Source organism: Filicampus tigris, chromosome 1 (assembly GCF_054856515.1).
Source record: "Filicampus tigris isolate MCC_2025a chromosome 1, RoL_Ftig_1.0, whole genome shotgun sequence".
In the NCBI taxonomy this organism is placed as follows: Eukaryota; Metazoa; Chordata; class Actinopteri; order Syngnathiformes; family Syngnathidae; genus Filicampus; species Filicampus tigris.
Window position 1 is genome coordinate 27,480,943 of NC_141217.1, and position 22,141 is coordinate 27,503,083.

Here is a 22,141-nt window from a genome sequence, read left to right on the forward strand (position 1 = left end):
TCAACACTGTTTTAAATTGATTTATTTTCGGCCACCAGATTTTTTTTTAAAAAGGCAGATGCCGATATTTGTCAAAACACCAAATATCAGCGCTGATAATCGGTCCATCCCTAATATTTTCATACTTCGTTTTGCAAACCAGAGGTGGGCATTCCGTCAGACAGACTGTCCCGTCACCCCATAATGACAATGTCATGTTACTATTATACAGTATTTCACTCAGTGTCTGAGTTTGTGGGCATAGCGCAATTCAAAGCAGTTTACAGCAAGCAATGTGTTTTTATATGATCACATATGTACAATAATATACAATTATTCCATCAGATGCATCGTTAGTGTAGCATCAGACCAAATGCGTGCTGAGCGTTTCTGGTGGAGAGTTTCCGTGTGTAGTCAACGCAGTCCACGTGATCAGTTGCGGGTTGCATGTTGGGCGGCACATTTGAGGCAAGAATTTTGCTCCTTCACACATTTCGCCGTGATAGGCTGAAGTGAACCTTTGGTCACCACTGTTCACCAGATTGATTCACAATATTAAAATGTTTTTTTTTTTCTATTAGAGGAGCCCCTCCCCTTCTCCGCTCAAAGCAACCCGGTTAGTCGTCCCCGCGAACAAACATGAGACTTGCGGCACGATGTTTCACGTTTCGTCTGAGCGTAGCATTACTCCCCTAGTAGCAGATGTTGATTTTTTTTTTTTTTTTCTTATAAGGGTTCATTCAAGGTCACAAACGGTCGCAAAGACATTTGCCAAACAGTTTTTCTTGTCGCTAGGAAATTTGACAACGTTCAAAACATTTGTAAACCTTTGCCGCTAAGTGGGATATGACCTTGAATGAAAGAAAAACCCACGATGATCACAGAAATAACTGAATCTGACAAAAGTAATAATACCTCAAATTCTCAGACACTGCTTTTGAATTGTGGTTCAACAGAGTTATTTATCATGAAAGAGACTTGGACAAAAATGTTGATATCTTAATATTTTGTTCCACAACCTTTTGAGCCAATAAAAGCTATGAATAGATTTTTGTAACGTTGAGTCAGAATACTGCTCCTCTCAGCAGGTATTTTGGACCACTCAACATGTGCAAACTGCTCCAGTTTTTTTTTTCAGTTAGAAAGGGTGCTTTCTCCAGGTGACATGTTTCAGCGCCTTCCACAGATGTTCAATAGCATCTAGATACCGTAAGTTCTCATAGAAGGCACATTTCTCTCTAAAATACCTTGATAGTCTTAAGATTTCATTGTACCCTGTACAGATTCAAGCCACCCTGTGACAGATGTAGCAAAGCAGCCCCAGAACAGCCTCCTCCTTTTTTCACAGTGTTTACATTCAGTCAATAAATATGGAAAAAGTGAAACGCTTTCAGCACTTTCTAGATGCATTGTATTTATATCACAGAGTATTGTTTATGAGTTAGTAGAAGTATATTTGTGTCATAAATGAAAAAACTGCTATCTTGGAAATATGACAAGGTCATCCCGTGAACAGCCGCTAACGGCTGACCGAGCCGTCCCGGTGAATGTTGTATTAGCTGTTTCATATGATGAAACCAGAAGTGTCACATAAGAAAATATATTAGCATCAAAGCATCACTGTTTTGCTTGATGTTTGCCTACACAAACATCTATTTTTCTTTTTGGACAAAGTGGCTGAATTTCTTAAAACATTACCTATGTTCTACTGGTGATTACTAGAGAACGGAAAAAGGTAGAAACAAATGTATATTGATGTAAAAATTAGTAATAGAACACAATACGCTGTGGGTCTCGAAAAATCAGTTGAAATGCTCTAAAATTGCTGGCACCTTAGGGTTGTAATAAGTGCAAATGGCAGACGTTGAATAAGTTAAATAGGCCACCTGACTCATTGCAAGTTGAAAGACACCTGAGATGCTAATTAACTGGCACACATTGGTGAGACACATCCTTATGGTCAAATTTTTATCAATCTTCTTTAGGGGCACCAAGTTATTTCTGTGATCACTGTGGGGTTTTCTTTCATTAACAGAGGGGTGCCAACAATTTTGTCCGTGCGTGTGTTCTTAGTCTGTGAAAAAATTTTAAAGCATTTAAATTGAGACTTTCTTATTCTCGTCTTTTATCTGATGAATTTATCTGCCTGCATACATCATACTGCCCCTTAGAGGCCAAGGTATGCACAGCAGAAACGGCACATTCAACAAGGCACACAGCAGGAAAAGCACAGGGTGACTGAGGTAATAATTGCGCAACATAGAGAATCGATAAAATTAGTTGCCAATACTTTTAACTACGGATTTTTATCCATTCATTTTTCTAGCCTAAATTGGTTTAAATAGAGCTAGTGACGAAACGTTTTTTTTTTTCCCACCCCTCCTGGTTTGTCGGTACCTTGATGGTGTGTCTGTTACAATTTAGTTATTTTTGTTTTTATGCGTTTACTTTCCAGGCTCATGTGTTTCTTTTATCTCTTGAATTTCTTACACCAGGAAAACCTTTCATTCATTCTAATAGCAGTGCTGTAGCTTATAGTCCGGCCAGCGTCGCAGCCCCTGCTGGCAGGGGCCCACATCAAGGGAAGGTGCTGCAACAGCCGACCTCTGCTTCAAGCCAGCAACAGCACATCAATCCCCTCCACTCCCAGGTCAGCGGAAATATATAAACTTTTTTTTTTCTGTATATTAAAGTGTGCTGTCATCTTCATGCTAAGACGAATTCCTCACAGAGGTCGTCAGCTGCTTAGCTCAATTTAGTTGAATGACCCACGTCCATTCATCCAGCATCCATTTTCTTCCCCTTATCTGGGGTTGGTGTGCACGGACAGCAGGATTATCGGAATAGCTCAGACTTCCCTAACCCTAGCCACTTCGTCCAGGTCTTCCGGGCGTATCCCGACACATTCCCAACCTTCCATGTCCAGACCAGCATCCTCCTCCACCATCTGAACCAAAGCACTACCAGGTGGTGGTCAGTTGACAGCTCTGCCCCTCTCTCCACTCAAGTCATAGTCGATCATCAACGTGTGGTCTGCAGTATCCTGATGCCAAGCATTGATGCTGTATGGACACCTTTTTGTTAGAATGTGATGTTTGTTACGGGCATTCTGTTACGAGCCCACTACTCACTTCTTTTCGAGTTGTGCCCGGTTGGTCATAAATGTCCGGTCCAGGCCACCAGGCACTTTCAATCGAGCCCCACCTCCCGGCCTAACTTCGATTTGGGCCTTGGTGACCTGTGTCTGAGCATAGGAAAAATAAGAACCAATAATTGTATTCGTCATAGGAACTCATTTGATCCGTGCTGTGTCTGGTCCGTCGCCTAGTACCTGTTTTCCCTGGGTGATGCTACCAGGTATTAAGTCCCCAACAACTTAGTTCCAATAGGATCATGGAAACGCACAAGCCCTTCCACCTTGATAAGGAGACAGCTTATGGAGGGGTTGATGAACTATAGCTAATAGAAATAACCCAAAGGTTTAATAACTGATAAACACCTCTAAAGGGGGCATGTCATGCAAAAGTGACTTTAAAAGGAAAGTCAAGTCAAAAATGTTCTTTACCATAGGCTCTATCTCAACGGTTTTCTTCTTTCCTTGTCTCCTCAGCCGATGTGTCATCCATTCCAGCCGTCCTCAGAGCCTGTTCAAAACCCAACAGTCGCTTACCATCTTCCTCTTCCTCCGCAGTTCCCGCCAGTCTGTGACAACCAACAGTACACTGTGGTACGCCACCGTTTTACTTTTAATTTTACAGTTCATTATTCATTCATTTTTACTGTTTAGTGTATCAGAAATACTTTGTTCTTTTTTTTACCAGTTTGGTTATACAACCTGTTTCATTTAGTAAGTCACCGTGAACAGTTTTGAAAACCAATGTAGGTGGAAAGAAAATCAGGAAAAAACGAACGGCCTCATTTGTGACCTGGTTTTAGTTAACTCCGTGGCTTCTGCGACTAATTATGTCTGTCAAAAGCTCCATTAATATTTAATTCATCACCAGATGTTAGTGCTGAATAATACATGACTAAAAACATTACTTTTACAACAACATGTCAGAAAAAACTTGAGTTGTAATGTGGTATTGGTATGGATAGATAAAATATCACTTATGGCTCCTCTTGTGTCTGCAAACGGGGTCGTATTTAAACTGCATCTAAAACAATTTTTACCCTTCTTAGCTTGTAAGTTACTCTTAATTGGTAAAGCTGTATTGATCCATACAAATGATGAAAGTAAAAATTTGGATTTAGCCAAGTTCTCCCCAATAATTGAATTTGGGATGGTGCTTATGCTGCATTTAATGACTTCTTGTCAGGAACACCAGCTGATTTTTATTGTGGATGTGCACATCAGTTGGTTTTAAATCTCTTTTCCAGCCTGAAACTCTCAACACGCAATTCAGTCACATGACTCTGACGCAGCAACAGTCCCCCAGCAACAGTGGAGCGCAGGCCGCAGACGCCCGCCATTATGCAGCAGTGTACCACCATCCCGCCCCGGTAGTGTTGCACGGGGCAGCCCAGCAGATTTCGAATTGCGTGGTTGCGGGACCCCCGGGGGGACACCCAGGGATGCTCCAAGGCCAACCTGTACCGCTTCCAACTCCAGGACTTCACCATACCTATCCCAGCAGCATGACTGGTCATGGGGCTTTTCACGCAGGGTCCACTCTGAACCAGCAACACACCAGTGTGCTCCAGCAACACACCTACATTCATCAGCCGGTCCAGCAAGTAGCTCAGCAAGTGAGCGTCGGTCAATTAAATGGGATCACACTGGTTCTTGTCCTTTGCTGCTTCATTTTGTGGTTTGTGCTTCTCGCAGATATCTGCATGCTACTGTTCATCAACTCACCATCCTCACTGCTCCAGCCAGCAGCAGCACTACCGCCCGCCTGTAAACCATTTGCCGCATAACGGCCCTCCCAGCCAAACCCTGCCACAGCAGCAAGGTACAACTCTCACACTTAATGTGTGCATTCCAAAACAGTTTGTTGACCTTGAAATTCTTGTTGAGCTTGCTGTGATACACTACAACAGAGTAATAGTCTACGCTTGCACCGCATTGTTAAAATGAACCAAGTCTGCAGGTTTTGATGTGATGCGAACAGCGGTTACCTTGATTGTTTTGGCATCATGCTGTCAAGAGCCGGGAGATGTTTTAAGACTCTCTTTTGCAGCTTCATGGCTTCTTTCACACGCCGCAGTTTCTTTTGGAAAAGGGCACCAAGTTGCTCCATCTTATACTCTTATTTGATTCAGTGCCCTACAGTGGGAGCTTCTGTTCTGTCACCTCCTTGTTAGCGCCACCTTGCACGCACACACACACACGCCGATGTGCACACATGTTCTGCATGTGTCTCCAGCAGTGTTTCCCTATTTGGGTTCAGCAATTGAACACATTCAGATGCCATAGAAGAGCAAATTTCAAAAATTATTTCCAAGTGAAAAATAACTTGTGTCCCTGGTGTCTTTCTAATTACTTCAAGGAAAAGCATGTACTGCAAGATGTAGGTGCTAAAGCCTTAATAGTGCAGGCACAGAACCCTTAGTTGCATATAGGTTGGAATAGAATCCCCTTGAATATCTTAGCATTTGTTTAAAATGCATTTTCTTACATCCTGGCTCGACCTCGTTATTAGATCTAAGAGGAATATTGATGAGAGGCGGGATGCGGGGCCGGGACGCTGTCTGAGAGGCCTCTATGAATCTCACAGTGAACCGGTCTCTTTTTCAGCCCCTCAGTCCTCACCTGCAGGCCATGCCGCTGATGGTATGGTATAAATCGACAATGGGAAGGTTAAACTCAGATTAGTGGAATCACTCAATCCCTCCGCTGCAAACCGGCATCCCTCAAAAACAGTGAGGAGACAGTCAGCCATTATCTGCGTCTGAGGAGTCGCAATCATCCGCTGCCTGCTGAAATGGAATAAATCTGGTGCATTTAAAATTGCGGTCATTTCATGCTCAGTTTGTCTGGCAAAGTGGGGGACATGGGTGGATAAAAATAGCCACCTCCTTGCTCCTCATGTGGCGCTTTCATTGTTTCATTGTACTTTTCTCCCAGGAGGCATACTGCAGACACCTTCACAAAAGGATGTCCTCTCTTTTGTCGCTCGCAGCACCTCAACGCGTGTCACTGGAGACTACATTTTCAAATGTCTTGCCTTGTCACCTTGACATTGTCCCCCTCTGGCCGGGAGCCAGCGCCACCATTTCATGCCGTTTGGGAATATGGCCTGCTAGTCTGCTGATAGCCTGGGTGTTTTTGGCACTAATAAGAAATTGATGGGTTTTTTTCCCTCTCAACCTTTATTTGGTCACTCATGTTGCTGTTTCAAGCCACTGCAGGCTAAATCACATATATTGACTTTCTCATTTACCCCAAGTGCCTCCACCTTGCTTTGCTGTAACAGCTCAACTCACTGCGCAGCTCAAGTCCCACTTTGTTTTTTCAACCTACCGACGCACTCCATGTTTCTTGTTGGTGATTGTTTATCCTGAAAAGACCCTATTAACCGCAGCTCGGTCTTTGTGGACAAGCATTCCAATCCCCAATTTGACTCCACTGCTCCGTCCTCGCCACTTCTTGAGCGTGGCCTGAGTGCTTTGCCTTTTGTTGTTTGTCAGTGCACCAGCCTGTGATGTCAAGCCCAGCATCCTACCAGACTCTCGTGGGCATGCAGCCAACGCTCAACTTTGCTCTCACCGGTGTCCAGCAAAGCAATATTAGCAGCCAGATGCAAGGCATGATGGTCCAGTACTCCCCAATGCAGTCTTACCAGGTATGCAAATACACCGGTCAGCCGCAACGTTGTATGACCACTTGCCCAACGAGATACAATACAAGGGCTGTGTAAAAGATTCTGCCTTTAAAAAGATATTAATGCTCAGTTGATTGATATTGTCAGAGAGTTTTTAGTCTAATAATTTGACTCTCTGCTAACATAATGTTGTGGCCAGTCAGTGTAGATCAGTATATATCAGTACATTGTTTTGTGCAAACGAAATTGTCGAAAAGGAAGATATTGTATTTACCAATAAATTCACCGAATGTGAAGAACTGAAAAGAGCCATGTTGTGGTATAAGAAAATGTGACAGTCGTATTTATTCACAACATGAGGAATCTATACACAGCAATGTAGGGGGAGTCTACATTTGTGTCTGTGCTAACATTTTTCATTGGTCCGTTGCAGGTTTCCTTGCCACAACATACGGGACCGATGTTGGTGTCATCATGTCCACCAGGACAAGGTGCAGTGGCAGTCGCTGGCGTCCAGCCCTGCTACAGCCTCCTCCCTGCTCCCAACCAGCACACTACCATGAGGTGGTACCTCAACACTGATACTAATGCGCACTCTCTTATCTAAGCAACTGCTCTAATGTACGATATGTAAATCCTGGGGCAAATCTTTTTTTGGAAAGGGACTTTGCTGATTCATGCGTCTCAATAGGAATTGTATTCTTATATTAAGTGTGCGTGTACGCGTATATATGTAATTGGCAAATCTCCAATGTAATTTACCTCCAATTTGCACCTAACATGCTATTACTCCATTTTATTGCATTTCAATATTTTTAGCAATTAATATTTAAATCTATCTGTAGTATTTTAAATTGTTAATTGTCATGCACCATAATTGACTGAATCCTGTGTTGACTGTGTTACTCATCATTTATTTTACTTGCTGCTCAATGTGCCTTTATTGCTTCCCAACCCGGGGAGTACTTTTTAATTTAGTGAAATTGAATTTAAAAACAAAATATAAATCCAGCTCAATCCAAAATGGCCGTTTACAAATCGTTAATGCATCTTTCGCGCACAATCTTTTAGATAGGCAAAGTCACCTGGGTCAAATTGCGCGCTTTGATTTATGTTTATCATTTCAAAACAAGCAGCTTTTTTTCGGCTATCAAAAATATATTTGCATATAACACTGCTCCTTGCTCTTGAAGGGGCTTCTTATTTGTAGATGTACCATGTCTAATTAGTGCATCCCCAAATCACCCTGTGAGCACAGGTCTTAACGATAGCATTACCCCAATACTTAAAAGTGTGCCGCGTCTTGTGCAACTGATGATTGTCGACTGAGAGACCCCTTCCAATTGCTTTTTGGCCATTTCCCCCCTTGGCTACCGCTCTCGTGGAGTCGTGCGGTGCGCCAGGCTCTCGTTATAACAGATTGATAGAACTAGTTCACAGAAAGCAAGCCATGTAATTAGTTTGTGCCTCCACGGATCCAATCAGTCTGGAAATTGGCTATTGTAGCACCTTTGGGACCATTACACGTGGCCGCAGTATCTGTGGCAAAACCAAAGACAGCGAGGCGAAGAAGCACACGCATTCTTGGATAGGTCACGTTGTCATTGTTTCAGGTGTGAAATTAGGCTGTTTTTAGCAGGACAGTCTGTGCTGGAATGATTTATGCAGCAGCATCGGAACCGCTTCGCGGCTTCTCCCACAAGGGCCGCCTGTCCACCTGCAGTCTGTGTTTCGCCAGCTGTACACGAGTCCCCACAGGCAGGCTGCTTGCAGAGCCGAGCGCCTGCTTTGCAGAGAGATTTACGTTCACTTTCAAATTTAATACACCAGCTGTAGTATTGAGCTCACACAACTCCTCCTTATGGGTGCCAGGTTGCTTCAACACATTTACTACTTTTCTAGTGAACTGTCTTGCCGTGATGAGATCAACTCTGTGTTAGACATTTTAGAATTGATAGTCATATTTTAAGTAGATCACTCTTCATCACAAATCCAACAAGTCCTCAACATACAGTAGATTTCAGTTCAGTTTAAATGATGATGATGTGATGTTTACTGTGAACACCTTCCTTCACAGTTCCACTGTGAGTTTCCTGCCCTCCCCAATGATGGAGCAGCTCAATTTCGCTCAGAACTCATCCTCCTGTGTTGCCCAGCAGAACACAGGTTAGTAGTACACAGGTACAACTTCCATTTAAACCAGTCTTTAGTGGCATTAAGCCAAATGGCATTAAAGTCACTTCTGGATGTGAGATGGAATTGTAGTTTTGATTTCTGTGGCCAATGGCAGAGCTAGGATTTTTTTTTTCCTGGGGGAAGGGTGGGCAAAGATATCTCAGGGTTTTTTTTTGTTTGTTTGTTTTTTTTTACAACCCCCCCCAAATTTTTCAGAAAACACTGATAAAAATTCATTACATGTCTCGAAAAAATCGTAAAATACAGAAAAGTCAATTATCTGCTCTGGCACCTGGGGGGTCCAAGCATATTTCAAAGGGAGGCTCAGGAGCAGTGCCCCTGCAACCCTATAATCCACCTCTGTGGATAGTCTCCCTCACTGTGATCACGTTTCTATGATGTGTAGATAAATACTGAATGTTTTTCTTCATAGCCTTATAATCTAGACCAGTTTTTTCAATGATGTACCCCCCTGTGAAATATTTCAGCCGATTTCCCCCAAACAAGTGCAAAGCATTTTTGGATGGAAAAAAAGAGACATAAAACAGACTGCTGTGCAATCAGTCAGTGTCTGATTTGTTAGCGGTATCTCTAGAACTATTTGTAAATAAAAAGATAAAACAAAAAACTTAGTGTCCTCCTATGGGATCATAGTACAGATTTTCTCTCAAAAAGAAATCATTATCTTGATATTAGATAAAATCAGAAACTGCAAAACATGATGATAATAATAATAATGATAATGATAATTAAAAAGCGTAAGTCAACCCAAACATATTTTTTTCAAGAATATGTTCCCAGCAGGCCCCCTAGTTGAAACACGGCATTCTGATTAATTTTGAGTTTGTGGAATATAAGTTAAGCAGGAAAATGCACTCGTTTTTATCCATCTCTGACACGAAACACAACTGCTCACAACGACCAATCACGGCTGACCTGTTTTCTGAAACTGAGCCATTGGTGTTTGAGTTAATGACAATGATGCTGTAGAAAGAAGGAAAGAAGCCCCCAGTAAATCTGACTCTGTTATTGATGACAACTCCATAAAAACAACAGCTAATTGATTTCTCATACACTATATTATGTCTGTGATAAAATACGACTTCACAAACAAGAACACCCATTTAATGTGTTCATTTTATATGTGCAAACTGTAGGTCAGACAAGTAGGTTTAATATAAAGGTGTTTGCATGTGGCCCACAGAGACTCAGGTGCGTCTGTCTCCTCTCAAATGCCCTTTATTATTCATGTGTGAATGTTGAGGGGCGCAATGGTTGGAGCCATCATTTCAATCCATCAGTAATGAGGTCAGTTGAAGGTCACGTGGCAGCCTCACCTCAATCATCTCGGGTAAACACTTTTAATTGGCTCGTTCAGGGATGGGAATAATCTGCGTCTTAAATCTGTAATCTCTGCTGTCCCTTATATTGTTATTAGTTCATTAATTAAAAAATATCAACATTGGCGTTTGAAATTAGATTTTCACCTCTCTCACAACTCTGTAAACAGAATTTTTAAAGTATTAAATAAACTATGCAGTGCTTTTGATGTCGGAGCAGAAGGGGCCTCCCCATTTTAATTGCCCCCCAACCCCACCCCCTCAAGTCCCATCAGTCACATTCACGCAGCACAAGCTAATTAGGTAATTGGATCTTCCGGATCATCACAGAAGATTTAGCTTGAAGAGAACAACTCAATTATAGCCCCTATGGATGTGCCTTTATAATCGAGGCACTTAAAATCTAATTGCCGAGCAGCTAATAGTGCTGTTTTCACGGATGGGGTGTGTAGGTGAACCAAACTGCTGGAAAAGAGCTTTTGAGCAAACACGCATTTGCACAAACAAATACACTCAGTCTGAATGCATTAATGAGGTTGTGTGATGGGCTGTTAATAAAAAAAAAAAAAAAAAGGTAAACATTGTGCTGAAAATCTGCTTACCAGCCACACAGAATTAAATTGTATCATGACTGCTTGAGACGATTTGCATTTTTTTTCAAGCGCAAATTTCTACCAACCGCCTGTTTTTCCCTTTCCTTTTAATCGTGTGCAGGGTTGTTGCCCCCGGCACCCGGCAGCGGTATGGTGATGCTGCAAATGGCAGCTCCCCCCTGCCAGCAGCCCCAGGCGTCCTCTCCCTGCCAACAAAAGCAACCCAGCCACAAACACCTGGGCCCCGAGCACCAGCGCACCCGCCGACCGACTGATCACCCGCTGCCTCCTGACAACATGCAGGTACAAACGCTGCGTGAGTTCATCAATAGTAGGAAAATGCACATCCTCTTAAAAAATAAATAAATAATAATAAAAATAAATACATTAAAAAATGCAATTTGGTTGCTAAATTAATTTGGGCTCAATGACCCAGACTTAAGCTTGTGTTTCTAAACTACACAGGGTGAAAGGTGTTTGAAAAGTGTATGTTTAAGCTATTTGAAAAACAGCTAACGATGGGTGTGAGTTTCAGACATGGGGACTTAAGTGACCTAATCCACCTCTTAGTAATGCCATCACGTTGCAAAAGAATTTTCAATAACACTACATAACGATGCCTGGCATTAAAGAAGAGACAGAGGCATTTAGCATAATTCAGGATGAATGCCATTACTACTAAAGCAAGAAAAATGCTTACCTTTATCTTCTGACATCAACTCCATCCTCTACATATAGCAGTTCACAATCAATATTTATCTATTTAAGAACTTGAAATAAAATACATGATACTCAACAGAGATGATGATGCAGATGCAGCAGATCACCTTTCTTTGCTCCTGCCTGTCTATGTCAGCTAATTGTTCCCCTCTTACATACTGCTCTGAAAGTGCCCAAAAAATCAATTTCTGGGTTGAAACAAGCCAGCCAGGAACAGTGTTGGTTAACTAAGCCTCATAGAACGTTTTTTTCCTGCAAACGTGTGCCAGAATTTTTAATGTTGTCTGACATTGTCCTGCCTTGTAAAATCAATCGTTGGTCTGCATTTTAAGCTCGACCACAGTCAAGGGGGATAAACATATCCGAACCAATCAGAGGATGGAAAAATGTCATCGTCACTCTGAGGATTCGTGAAGGCACAGAGAGATGAATCTAAAATCTGTTTGGTTAAAAAAAACAAAGTGCTTTTAGCGGCGTGTGCGTGCGTGTGTGTGTGTGTGTGGTTGATGCCAGCACTCAAGATTCTAATGGCGTTGAGCAAATATTTCAAATCTGAAATCTGATTGGACAAAAAAAATAAATAAGGAACTCACAAATGAGTGGAAGCTGCACAGGCAGCCAAGACACACACTATGAAATGAAGATAAAATGCTTTTGGAAATAAATAAATACATTTTTACCATTTCATGTCATTTATAATGTCAGTCCATGCATGTGATAGTGTTTGGGCCAACAGGGAAGGCCTTGAAGACCCCGACTGCTACACACAGGGGAGTGCAAAAGTAGGTATTCAGTAAAGGGTGACAAAAGAGTGGATTTTGACTACTGTCTCGGACCATAGTAAAATTGAAAAAAACTTGTCCCGTCCCCGAAAAGAGATCCCACTCCCATCTTGCTCCCAATCAGAATGATTCACACTCCTGTGCTGCTCCCATTTTGGAGGGCAACTACATTAAAAATGGCTGCGCATCCCAACCCAATCCCTTGATTAAAGGTAACATTGATTCCCATCCCGTGGTAATCGCCCAAAAATGTCAACGTCAAGCATACATGAGTATCGCATTGATGAAATTAGTGACATATCATATGGGCTGGCACTTGTACAGCGTTTTTCTCTCTGCGATACTCAAAGCACTTTACACTGTTACCTCATTTACCGACTGATGACGCAGCATCAGCAACTCCGGGTTCAGTATCTTGCTCAATGACGGAGTAACCCAAATAAGGAGATTACAAAAGCATTAGCAATAAATTGTGCATTACAGTAGTGTAGAGTGGCTGATGCAGTGATTCATTTTTTGAATGAACATGTTTGTGTTTTTCCCCATTGTTCTTGACTGCACCACTGGTGTGTTGCGTGTAGAGCAGCCTGCCTTCATCCCCAGCGCTCACACCCTCTTCGGGACTGTCACCCAACATCAAGGGCCTCCCAACAAGCCTCTCATCCATCCCCGTCATGGCCCACCAGCACCAACTGCAGCTCCCTACAGACTTCTGCCACAGTGGACCAGGTCAGCAAGTGCTCAGAGATCCACCAGGGTGTTGACAAATGTGCTATGATTTTTTTTTTTTCATTCTGAAGTCTGCAGTCACATGCGGGATGTGATCCAACCCCTTGTAATGATCAATACCGCCTATTTCCTTTCCAATCAAATACTGAGTGAAATTCAGGATGGAATTGGCGTTACCAATACTTTGTGCAAGTACTGTACACCTAATGTCTCTGGCAAATCTTAAATTGAGTATTTTATATACCGGTATGTAAAGAGCTTCATACAGAATACAAGACATCAAGTATATTGAGGTATAGCTTTCAAATGCTTGGTGTTTTATAATACTGGGTGATTCAAATTGAAGATTCCAGTGAATATTGAATTACATAAACAAATGCATAATATTATTACCAGAGCTGGGCACGTGACCCTTTTTTGCAGGACCGGCCGCGACCCTCGACCCTTTACCGGGGTACCCTTCCGGCCTCCCCCGCCGCCCTTATTCATCAAAATTAGCAGCCCCCTCTTTACACACGCATACGTGACATAACACCCACGCCGCTGCCAAACTAGTTTGCTTTGCAGCAGCAACGAGCTGCGTGGTGCATCCTCTCCTCTGGGGGAAACTGTATGTCATGGCAACATGTGACATACTGGACCGATCAGGGCAGCAACAATTCCTGATGTGTGCGTGGCATGTGTTGCAGACCTGTCGCCAACAGCACAATGCGTAGGTCATGTGAATCAATGCGGCAGATGTCGCTTGCGCCAATGCGGGAGTAGAAAGAAGCCTAAAAAGGAGCCTTTCACGTAATAAACAGTTTATCCGTGCAGTAAATACTCCCACAACCACAAAAGGAGCAAATCCAATATGCTGTAAAGACCTAATTATCCTACCAGACATAATACTCATGCCTTTTTGTTTTCATTCATCCAAGCGTAGTTAAGTGTGTAATATATTGACATTGTCATTTATATGTGTATTGTACAGTACAAGGCAATTGATGTGACTTCGGAAATGGGGGTCCAAATGAAAAATGTTGGAAAAGCTCATTGTCATGTCTAAATGTTGTTGGCACGTGTAGGTGAAGCCCACTACTCTCTCCTGGGCCAGCCTTTACAGTACAAGCCGCTCATCCACACTGCACACATGGTGACCAAACATCAGGTATACTAATTGATTCCCCCAAAATTTTTTTTAGACTGTCTGAGCTGCACTGGCAGCCAGACAGATGTTTTCATGTGTCTGAACAGTTGCCTCCCAGAAATATCCAATACCAATAACCCCTTTCTCATCAGGGTCCAATGGGAGTTTGGCGCGGTGGAAATGGAAGGAAGGCCAGCAGAAAATCTTTCCCTTCAGATCACAGTGTAGGTGAAGCAGGTAATATGAAATCCAGAGGGAGGCTTCACTTAATTTAACACTGCAATTATTTTGGATTCCTCGCAGGTAGTTGATCTATTCTTGCCTCACTGACAACTATTTTTTATTGAATTAGAATGAAACCTAATGTCAAGGTCATGATACTCAAAATAGAAAACGACACTTGTTGTTGAGTGTCAGAAGTAAATGAACAACATGAAGTGAAGTCCCCCATTTTTTTTCTTAATGTGTCCACATCAGCAATCTGTGTACTTGTTGAAAAGGTATGTGCACATAAGCAGTAGAAATTGACAACCTGGGCAGGATTTGCACCTGGCAGTAGAACCGGCAGCCCCCATGGATTTGCGCTGAATGAATTTGTGCTGATCATTTCAAATGGCATGTCATTTTTTTTTTTCACTCCCCAATGCATTTTGTTCACTTTGCAGGTGTGCTTGTCAAAAATGTCACTAGTGCAATCAAGGAGACAGACTGCCTGCTTGTGGCTCGGTCGGCTGCACATTAATGCTTGGAGCGGTGCAGATGCTTTTTTTTTTTTTTATCTGACTGTCATTTGTGCCACTTTTTGAATACGTAATCAAGTACACAGATTGCTCATTCTGCACACATTTGAAGCTGACAGCGGCACTTTATTGAAGCCTCCCCTGGTGTGTGTCTGCTCCGTCTCTCCATCAATGACAGTTGTTTTCTTTTCTGGCCGTGTTGCTGATTCTGTTGTGTGTTTGTCAGCAGTGAGCAGACCTCAAGAGGCGACCGGCAAGACAGACTCACAAGTCTGCAAAAGGGGTGAATTGATGCAGCGTCAGCACTGGCTGTGCCAAAGCAGAGACGCTTCCAGCCTAAAGATGGCCTCACTCTACTCTACCTGTGCCATGGCACAACCTGACACTATGCGTTACCACAGCAGTCCACAAGGCCATTTTAAAGCCAGAACTCACTCAGCCAGACTTAAGAGGGAGCTGTGTGACCACCAAAGTAGCTCATAGCTGCTTAGTTCTTGGTGCATCAGTGGAGCGCTATGTGGTTGAACCTCCAGCCTCTGCTGCCTCAGTTTGGACCGTTTCAGCACCTCAACGTCCCAGACTGGTCAAACCCGCATCAGTATAATTGTTTGAACAGTGAATGTTTTTTTGTTTCTTTATTTTTATTATTTTGTTTTTCTCAATGCAGCCAACAGTGCAGGTTGGAGATTGAGCACTGTGTTGTTTGTGGAGCCTATTTTGACTTCATCTCAATTCACGATCTTTTCTTATACGCAAGGTAAATCATAAGGTATTCACGTTTCACAATTGCAAATTTTCCAAACAATTTTGGATTCATCCACCAATTTAAAAGACAACAGCATTTTTTTAATGAGCAGGTTTATTAGTGTGACAAAATAATCTCCAGCCAAATTCAGCAACTTGTGAAAAATAAGATTTAACACTTGTGATTGGAACTGACACCCAGCAATTATCCACTAGCAATGTGAGCCAAAACAATCAACACTGGGTGTATATCCAACTGTTAGTGTTGCATTTGCACTGAAGTGATGAGCAAGAACTGATTGGTGTTGAGTGACTGAAACCTACATTTATATATGGATATCCTTTATTGCACTCAACCAGGCCACTTTGATTGTTTTAATTAAATTCAAATTATTATATGCAAAAAAAATGCAAACATTTTTGGTACCTGTCTTTTTTGGGAGGAGGGTTGAGGGGGTGATTCCTGTTTGTGTGACTCCCGGGAGTGACTATTGTGTGTTGTGTGGTTGTTTAAACTAATAAACGTTTTCACTACACTTTGAGACTTTTTTTTTTTTAATATCCATGTGCTTTTTTCAATTATAGATATGATGAACGCAGAGAACCTGTAACCAAGAATGGCTACATCTGCTAATGATGTTTTACAGATACGTTACACAATACAATAACTTAAAAATAATTGCTACCCATTTGAAAGATAATGCTCAGATGCTCCTCACAGCAAATATTGTTGCATACGTTAAAGTCCCCCGAAGAAGAAAATTCCTTCAGTTTTCAAAGAGCTATACACAGCAATTCTCTCACACCCCCCGCCCCTACCCGACCCCCACTGGAGAGTCAAGATAAAGTACCAGGTCTCCTTTATTGTTATTCAATTGAAACTGCTAGCTGCACGAATAGCACAATGTAGCATTCACGTGTTGTCATGGTGCAGCAGTGTACATTTCGTAGACTAATTGTCACTCTTGGGAACAATTTGGAGAATATGCTTGCGGAGACTGGGGAGTATTTACTGTATATTTACAATTTATATTTACATGCCGTGCAGCTTGCCCGCAGACATAACAAGCAGATCTCCATGAACCAGGGAGATAATGAGCTGAGGTTTGTCTTATTTTAAGAACAACAAAATGAATCATTGTCACTGAATGGAAGGACTACAGCGTTACTGCACTGCATACCAGGGGAATCTATTGGAAAACACTTGGAACGTCTTTCACGTTTGGGGAAGTAATCTTTGCGATCTCCGTAGGTTTACTTAGACAAGACTGACTACCTTCAAGGACACATTTACCAAATTGCAAAAGACCAGCCGGGCGCTCTTTTTTTTATTACTCTCTCCTGTTTTTTGTTTTGTTTTTAAGAGAAAGACGTGTACTGGCCGTCTTTGGCCGCCAGGTGACGGAGTTGTACTGTCAATCTCTTCAACTGTTAGATTTCAAGTTCTTTGTTTTTTTGCTTGGCATTTTACAGACGTTGATTGAGAAGGTGAAACGTTACACATTCATATAGACTAGTGCGACACTCGTGAGAATAAGTGATTTGGATAATTTATGGATGGATAACCAGAACGAAATAACCAAATGAAGCGCATTCATGCAAAATCATTTATATTATTATTATTATTATTATTATTATTATTATTATCATACAATTAATTTTAAAGAAGGCAATCCTCACAAAAACTGTCAGTTTCAATTTACCTGCTGAAATGCCCAAAACAGGATGACGTTTATTGAGGATCCTCATTCAACTTCATCACAGTTTTACATGTCCTGTTCGCCATTTATTTTAATGTGTTCTTTGACAGTGCTTTTGCAATAATTTGGACTACAGCACAGTACACATAGATTGCTGGCCTGCATGTACTGTTGGTATAATTGTTTGTCCCTTACCGCACTGGTGCCATGAGAGACGAACCGGTACACTTTTATTGACGCAAACCACAATGCAATGAGCATGTTTGAGTCTGTAATTTTTTATACCTGTATATATCTTTAGAGCACGCTAGAATAAACAAATCCAAATTCAAGCAGTAGGAGGCAGTGTGAGGCTTTTCTTTCTTTTTACTGTCCTAAATAACTAATGTTATACTAATAGGGCCCGCCCTCTTTTTATGCATCTTCAACCACGTAATTGAGTCATTATGTAAAAAGAAGCCCATTGCCATCATACTCACAACCGCAGACAATCACTCATCTTCACACACACACACACACACCCGCACGCCCCCCCACGCCCCCCTCCACACACACACACACACACACACACGGAGTATGGCAGGTTTCCATGACAACATAGTGGAAGAGGTTGCAGTGGAAAGGAGAAGCTCTTAAGTACACTGAAAACATCCAGCAGGACTTTTTCATGAAAGACAATGGTGGTTTTGCGTGGTGCTCAAGGGCCTATGTATCCCTTGGAATACTTAAAGCAACCCCAAGAAATGGTGTTATGCAGTATATTTGTTTATTGACATTATTATTGCGACAGGTATAATCAGCAACTGTGTGATGACACGGTCTCGACAATTGAACTCTCACAGTCTTTGGAATTCGAACAATAGCAGCCACAATGAAAACCTGCCTGTGTGACTCCATCTGAGGCTGAGAGGAGGCACAGCAACATGGGGTCACCATGCTGGGAGACCCAAATGTTGCTCCTCCATCACACCGCTTCCGTTCACTCTCATTATACAGAAAGTGTAATTGCTCTTTCTGAATAGATTACAGCATACAACGGTGCCTCTCTCTAGAGTGTTTTGTCCCCCAGAAGCAGCAGACCACTTTTTTTTCCCTGATTCCCAATGTGTATGATGTTAAAGGAGACATATTGTGCATTTTTTTTCCAGTTCTCAGGTCTTCTACTCTACTGCTGAACCAAGCTTTCGTACCCTCGGAGCCAGGTAGTTGAAAGAGGAAATGAGTAATGACTTTCTACAAACAGAGGCTGAGGCTACGATGTATGAAGGTGGGGCAACTAGCACCCCTAAAGACAATAAAATCATTTTCAAACAGGCAGCGCTCCATAAACTTTTCAATAAAAGTGCGATGGTGTGCATGTGGCACATGCAGCGTTCACATCGTCAAGCACACTTATCAGAAGCTAATGCTGTTAGCTAATGCTAGCATGTGTGCATCGAAGAAAACTCAATGCAGCTCTGCTGACATTTTGGCTTTGACATGATAATGTTTGAGTGTATATTCGAGCCTATGCTGAAAGTCTGCTAATCTTACCCCATCCTAGCTGCCAGTTTCGCAAATAAATAGGTCAACCTTCCATCGTATGCCCCCTATAAAGAAAACATGGAGGACTTCTCTGACCTCTTTACTTCAATGTGATGTTGATCAGAATTCTCCCTGCACGTGCTGTGGCCACAAATAGCATCCGAATTATTTTTGAATTGTTAGCCCTAAATTGGACGAGTATGTAACTTTGAACCATGTTCCCTCTCAACAACGGTATTTTGTATAAATACTACGTCTTGAATCAATGAAGGTTTCTTGTATTTAACTACTTGGTGGAATTCACCCAATCCTTACTAATTTGCTGTTGAAGACGCAGAAAGTAAAAGTAGAACAGATCTAGTTCCGGAGTATGTGATGTGATTGTTTTTACAATTTTGACCTGCAGCTATCAAAGTTTAAATATTCCAATACCATATACAGTGAAACGTTCAAAGTAGAAGACAATCCATTTTGTGACTCTTACTGAATTTTTAGTTATTCTCCTTTCAAACCAGTGCTCCTCATTGACAACAATCTCGAGTGAATTTGAACCAGCCTCAAAGTGTTGCCATTATACTGTAATATGCGGTGACGTTACCAATATATGTATAATGAAAGTAAATATAACTAAAATATAGTCAACCTTCTCACCATGTAAAATGCAAGACACGAAATGAAGAGGGGGAAAGGAAGGTGTTTCAGAGCAGTGTGTTACCTTGTGTTGATTCATGCTGGAGAAAGAATGTACCATAGTCATTTCGGTCATATTAAATTCGATTAAAAAATGAATACACATAAATCACAATCAATTGTTAGTTTGTTTTCCGGAGTCAGTGAACGAGGAATGTGATCATGTGCAGGATTTGGCCGCCGTTTTGATAGAACTCTCGTGTGGGATATAACTTAGACTAAGCAGGATGAGCACCAAATGATGTGCCTGGTCTGGTTTGTTCCTTTTCCTTAGCATGCATTATTCCCTTTTGCATGCTGTACTTAACTTCCGTTTACATGTGTATACAGTACCACTGTATAACATAATTCATATCCTAGTGTGCACAGATGCATGTTGAGCATTGTGTAAATGCAATTGTTTATCTGCCTGTCAAAATCAGAAAGCAAGTCATGTAGACAAGACAGGCGGCGCATTCTTTCATTCCATCCAAAAAGCACTTAAACACGGCATCTGTCTAGCTCTAAAACCACTAATGCTGCTAGACGTGCATGCTAGCATGCCTCTAAGAGAACCACGCAATGATTTGATTAGCCAGGCTCAAGTCTTTAACGTCTCCTGGAAATGTCAGCCAAATCATCAAAGCGACCGCCTCCCTTCATAAAGCCTTGATGAAAGGCATTCTCAGCATTCTGCGCCTTCGATGTTGCCCGCTCACAGGCACAATGTCTCCATCTGCGCAGCATTACCACTTTTATGGCGCTTCCATAAGTGGAGACAGACCCCAAACAAGAGACAAGTGACATTTCCCCCTCCAAGCTCAGCCCACCAAGCCTTTGCTGCAGTTGCTCGAATTTCTTGGATACTGATTTGCACTTAACATGCTATTATTCCCACTTAAAAACTCGGTGCATGCACTGCTATTACTGGTCACTGGAGTATAAATCAGCTACATGTGTAATTTAATTTTTTTTCACAGAGCCCAGTGAAACATGTGCATCTCCTTCAGATTGCTTGCAAACCTTTACATGCTAATGTGGAATCACATGTGGAATATAATCTCTAATCTAAAATCATTCCGGTGAAGAATTCTTCTTAGATATATACATGCACACACCAGTGTTCTTTCATTATAACTGACAAAAATATTGGATGGACTTGGAAAATCTTAAGAAATACTACACAAGCACTACTGCTAATGTTTTGACTGTCAGAGCTACTAGTTTCCCGATATTTGTGTTTGTATTTTGCAGTTGTGCTTATAGTACATTACTGTGTCCTTCTGAAAGCTATTTCTCATACTTTTCTAACCATATTTAGCTACAGGGCAGCAGCATCACAGTTTGTGGAGTTTGTATATTCTCACTGTAGTCCCACATTCCAAAGAAATTTATGCTAGGTTCACTGAAGACTATTAAAATTGTCCATAGTTATACATGTGAGTGTGAATGAATGCTTGTCTATATGTGGGCTGCAACAAATACATGTATTGGTAGATGGGTCCCTCCAAAAATAAAAATGTTTGATATTTAGCTAAAATAGGTCTCAGTATGATTCAATTCATGTCAACATTACCACAGTCACAATAAGAAATAGTAAGCGAGAGCTATTAACCTATTTTACAAACATCACACCCCGAGGCCTGGGACCACACACGTTCCTCTCGATTGGATTCTTTTTTTGCATGCTACTACTTGCTGCGCTCGAAATGCTGATTCAATTTCAATTGCGATGGTACCATATAGCAAATTCATCTGAAGGTGTAGAGCTATTGTTCAAAAATGGTCCTATCCCGCAAAAGTGAGAGGGAAAACAAACCCAGAGTCAGATTATCACAAGTTTAAAATAAGTTTGAAAGGTTTGTTTTGTCACAGACTCACAGACATACATTCTCCCTGCAATCAAACTGACAGATATGATTATTGTCCCTGCATGTGGTTCATATGGAGATACTAATGAAGACATTGTTTCATGCGCCATTAACTGCTGAAATTACACACACGCACACACACCCCCCCCCCCCCCCCCCGCACACCTACGCCCCCCCCCCCCCCCCCCCACACACACACACACACACACACACAAACACACACACAAACCTCCCTGTAGAATCAGGTCATCCCTGGAATGATTCATCGTTCAGCCTATTAAACAGACGCGCGCGCACACACATGCATACACATAAGCACATTCAGCTTGCCTCATTACATCAGTGTGTATCCACGCCTGAACAGAGCAAAAGACTGACGGGAGGCAACTGGCACACTTACTGTACTTGAACGCATCATTGCCTTTCTCCTCTATATGCCGTGCCCTCGCCGCCCTTCAGTACATTGAGCTGAGGATATGAAGCTAATGATTCATTAAAAGAAAATGTCATGCGTTAGTAAGCTTGGGGGGGAGCAAAAAAAAATGATGGTAGGGGGGTTCCGTTCGGTTGTATACACCAGAAACCGCTGACCGAATCTTTCAATTGTAAATCCCAGTGCTTCTTCATCGGCGTTTCTCTTGAGTGATGGATTTTCAATTGACTCACACTAAAAAGTGAA

General features: G+C 42.0%; 1 protein-coding gene across 6 annotated transcripts in view; it reads left to right on the forward strand.

The window, feature by feature from the left end:
- Positions 1–16,234, forward strand: part of LOC147153420 (R3H domain-containing protein 1-like) — a 42,126-nt gene extending 25,892 nt beyond the window's left edge. For 3 of the 6 annotated variants that reach the window (XM_086029547.1, XM_086029566.1, XM_086029575.1), the window contains 12 exons: positions 2,475–2,629; positions 3,590–3,706; positions 4,360–4,728; positions 4,808–4,934; positions 6,613–6,767; positions 7,180–7,310; positions 8,824–8,912; positions 10,976–11,157; positions 12,938–13,085; positions 14,153–14,235; positions 14,367–14,451; positions 15,181–16,234. In XM_086029547.1, the coding sequence (XP_085885673.1) occupies positions 2,475–2,629; positions 3,590–3,706; positions 4,360–4,728; positions 4,808–4,934; positions 6,613–6,767; positions 7,180–7,310; positions 8,824–8,912; positions 10,976–11,157; positions 12,938–13,085; positions 14,153–14,235; positions 14,367–14,451; positions 15,181–15,437 (1,898 nt within the window). In that variant the 3' untranslated portion in view covers positions 15,438–16,234. Of the gene's footprint in view, positions 1–2,474; positions 2,630–3,589; positions 3,707–4,359; positions 4,729–4,807; positions 4,935–6,612; positions 6,768–7,179; positions 7,311–8,823; positions 8,913–10,975; positions 11,158–12,937; positions 13,086–14,152; positions 14,236–14,366; positions 14,452–15,180 lie in introns of those variants that run through there. The other 3 variants (XM_086029584.1, XM_086029557.1, XR_015086664.1) reach the window with 3 other exon arrangements.
- Positions 16,235–22,141: the final 5,907 nt, after the last annotated feature.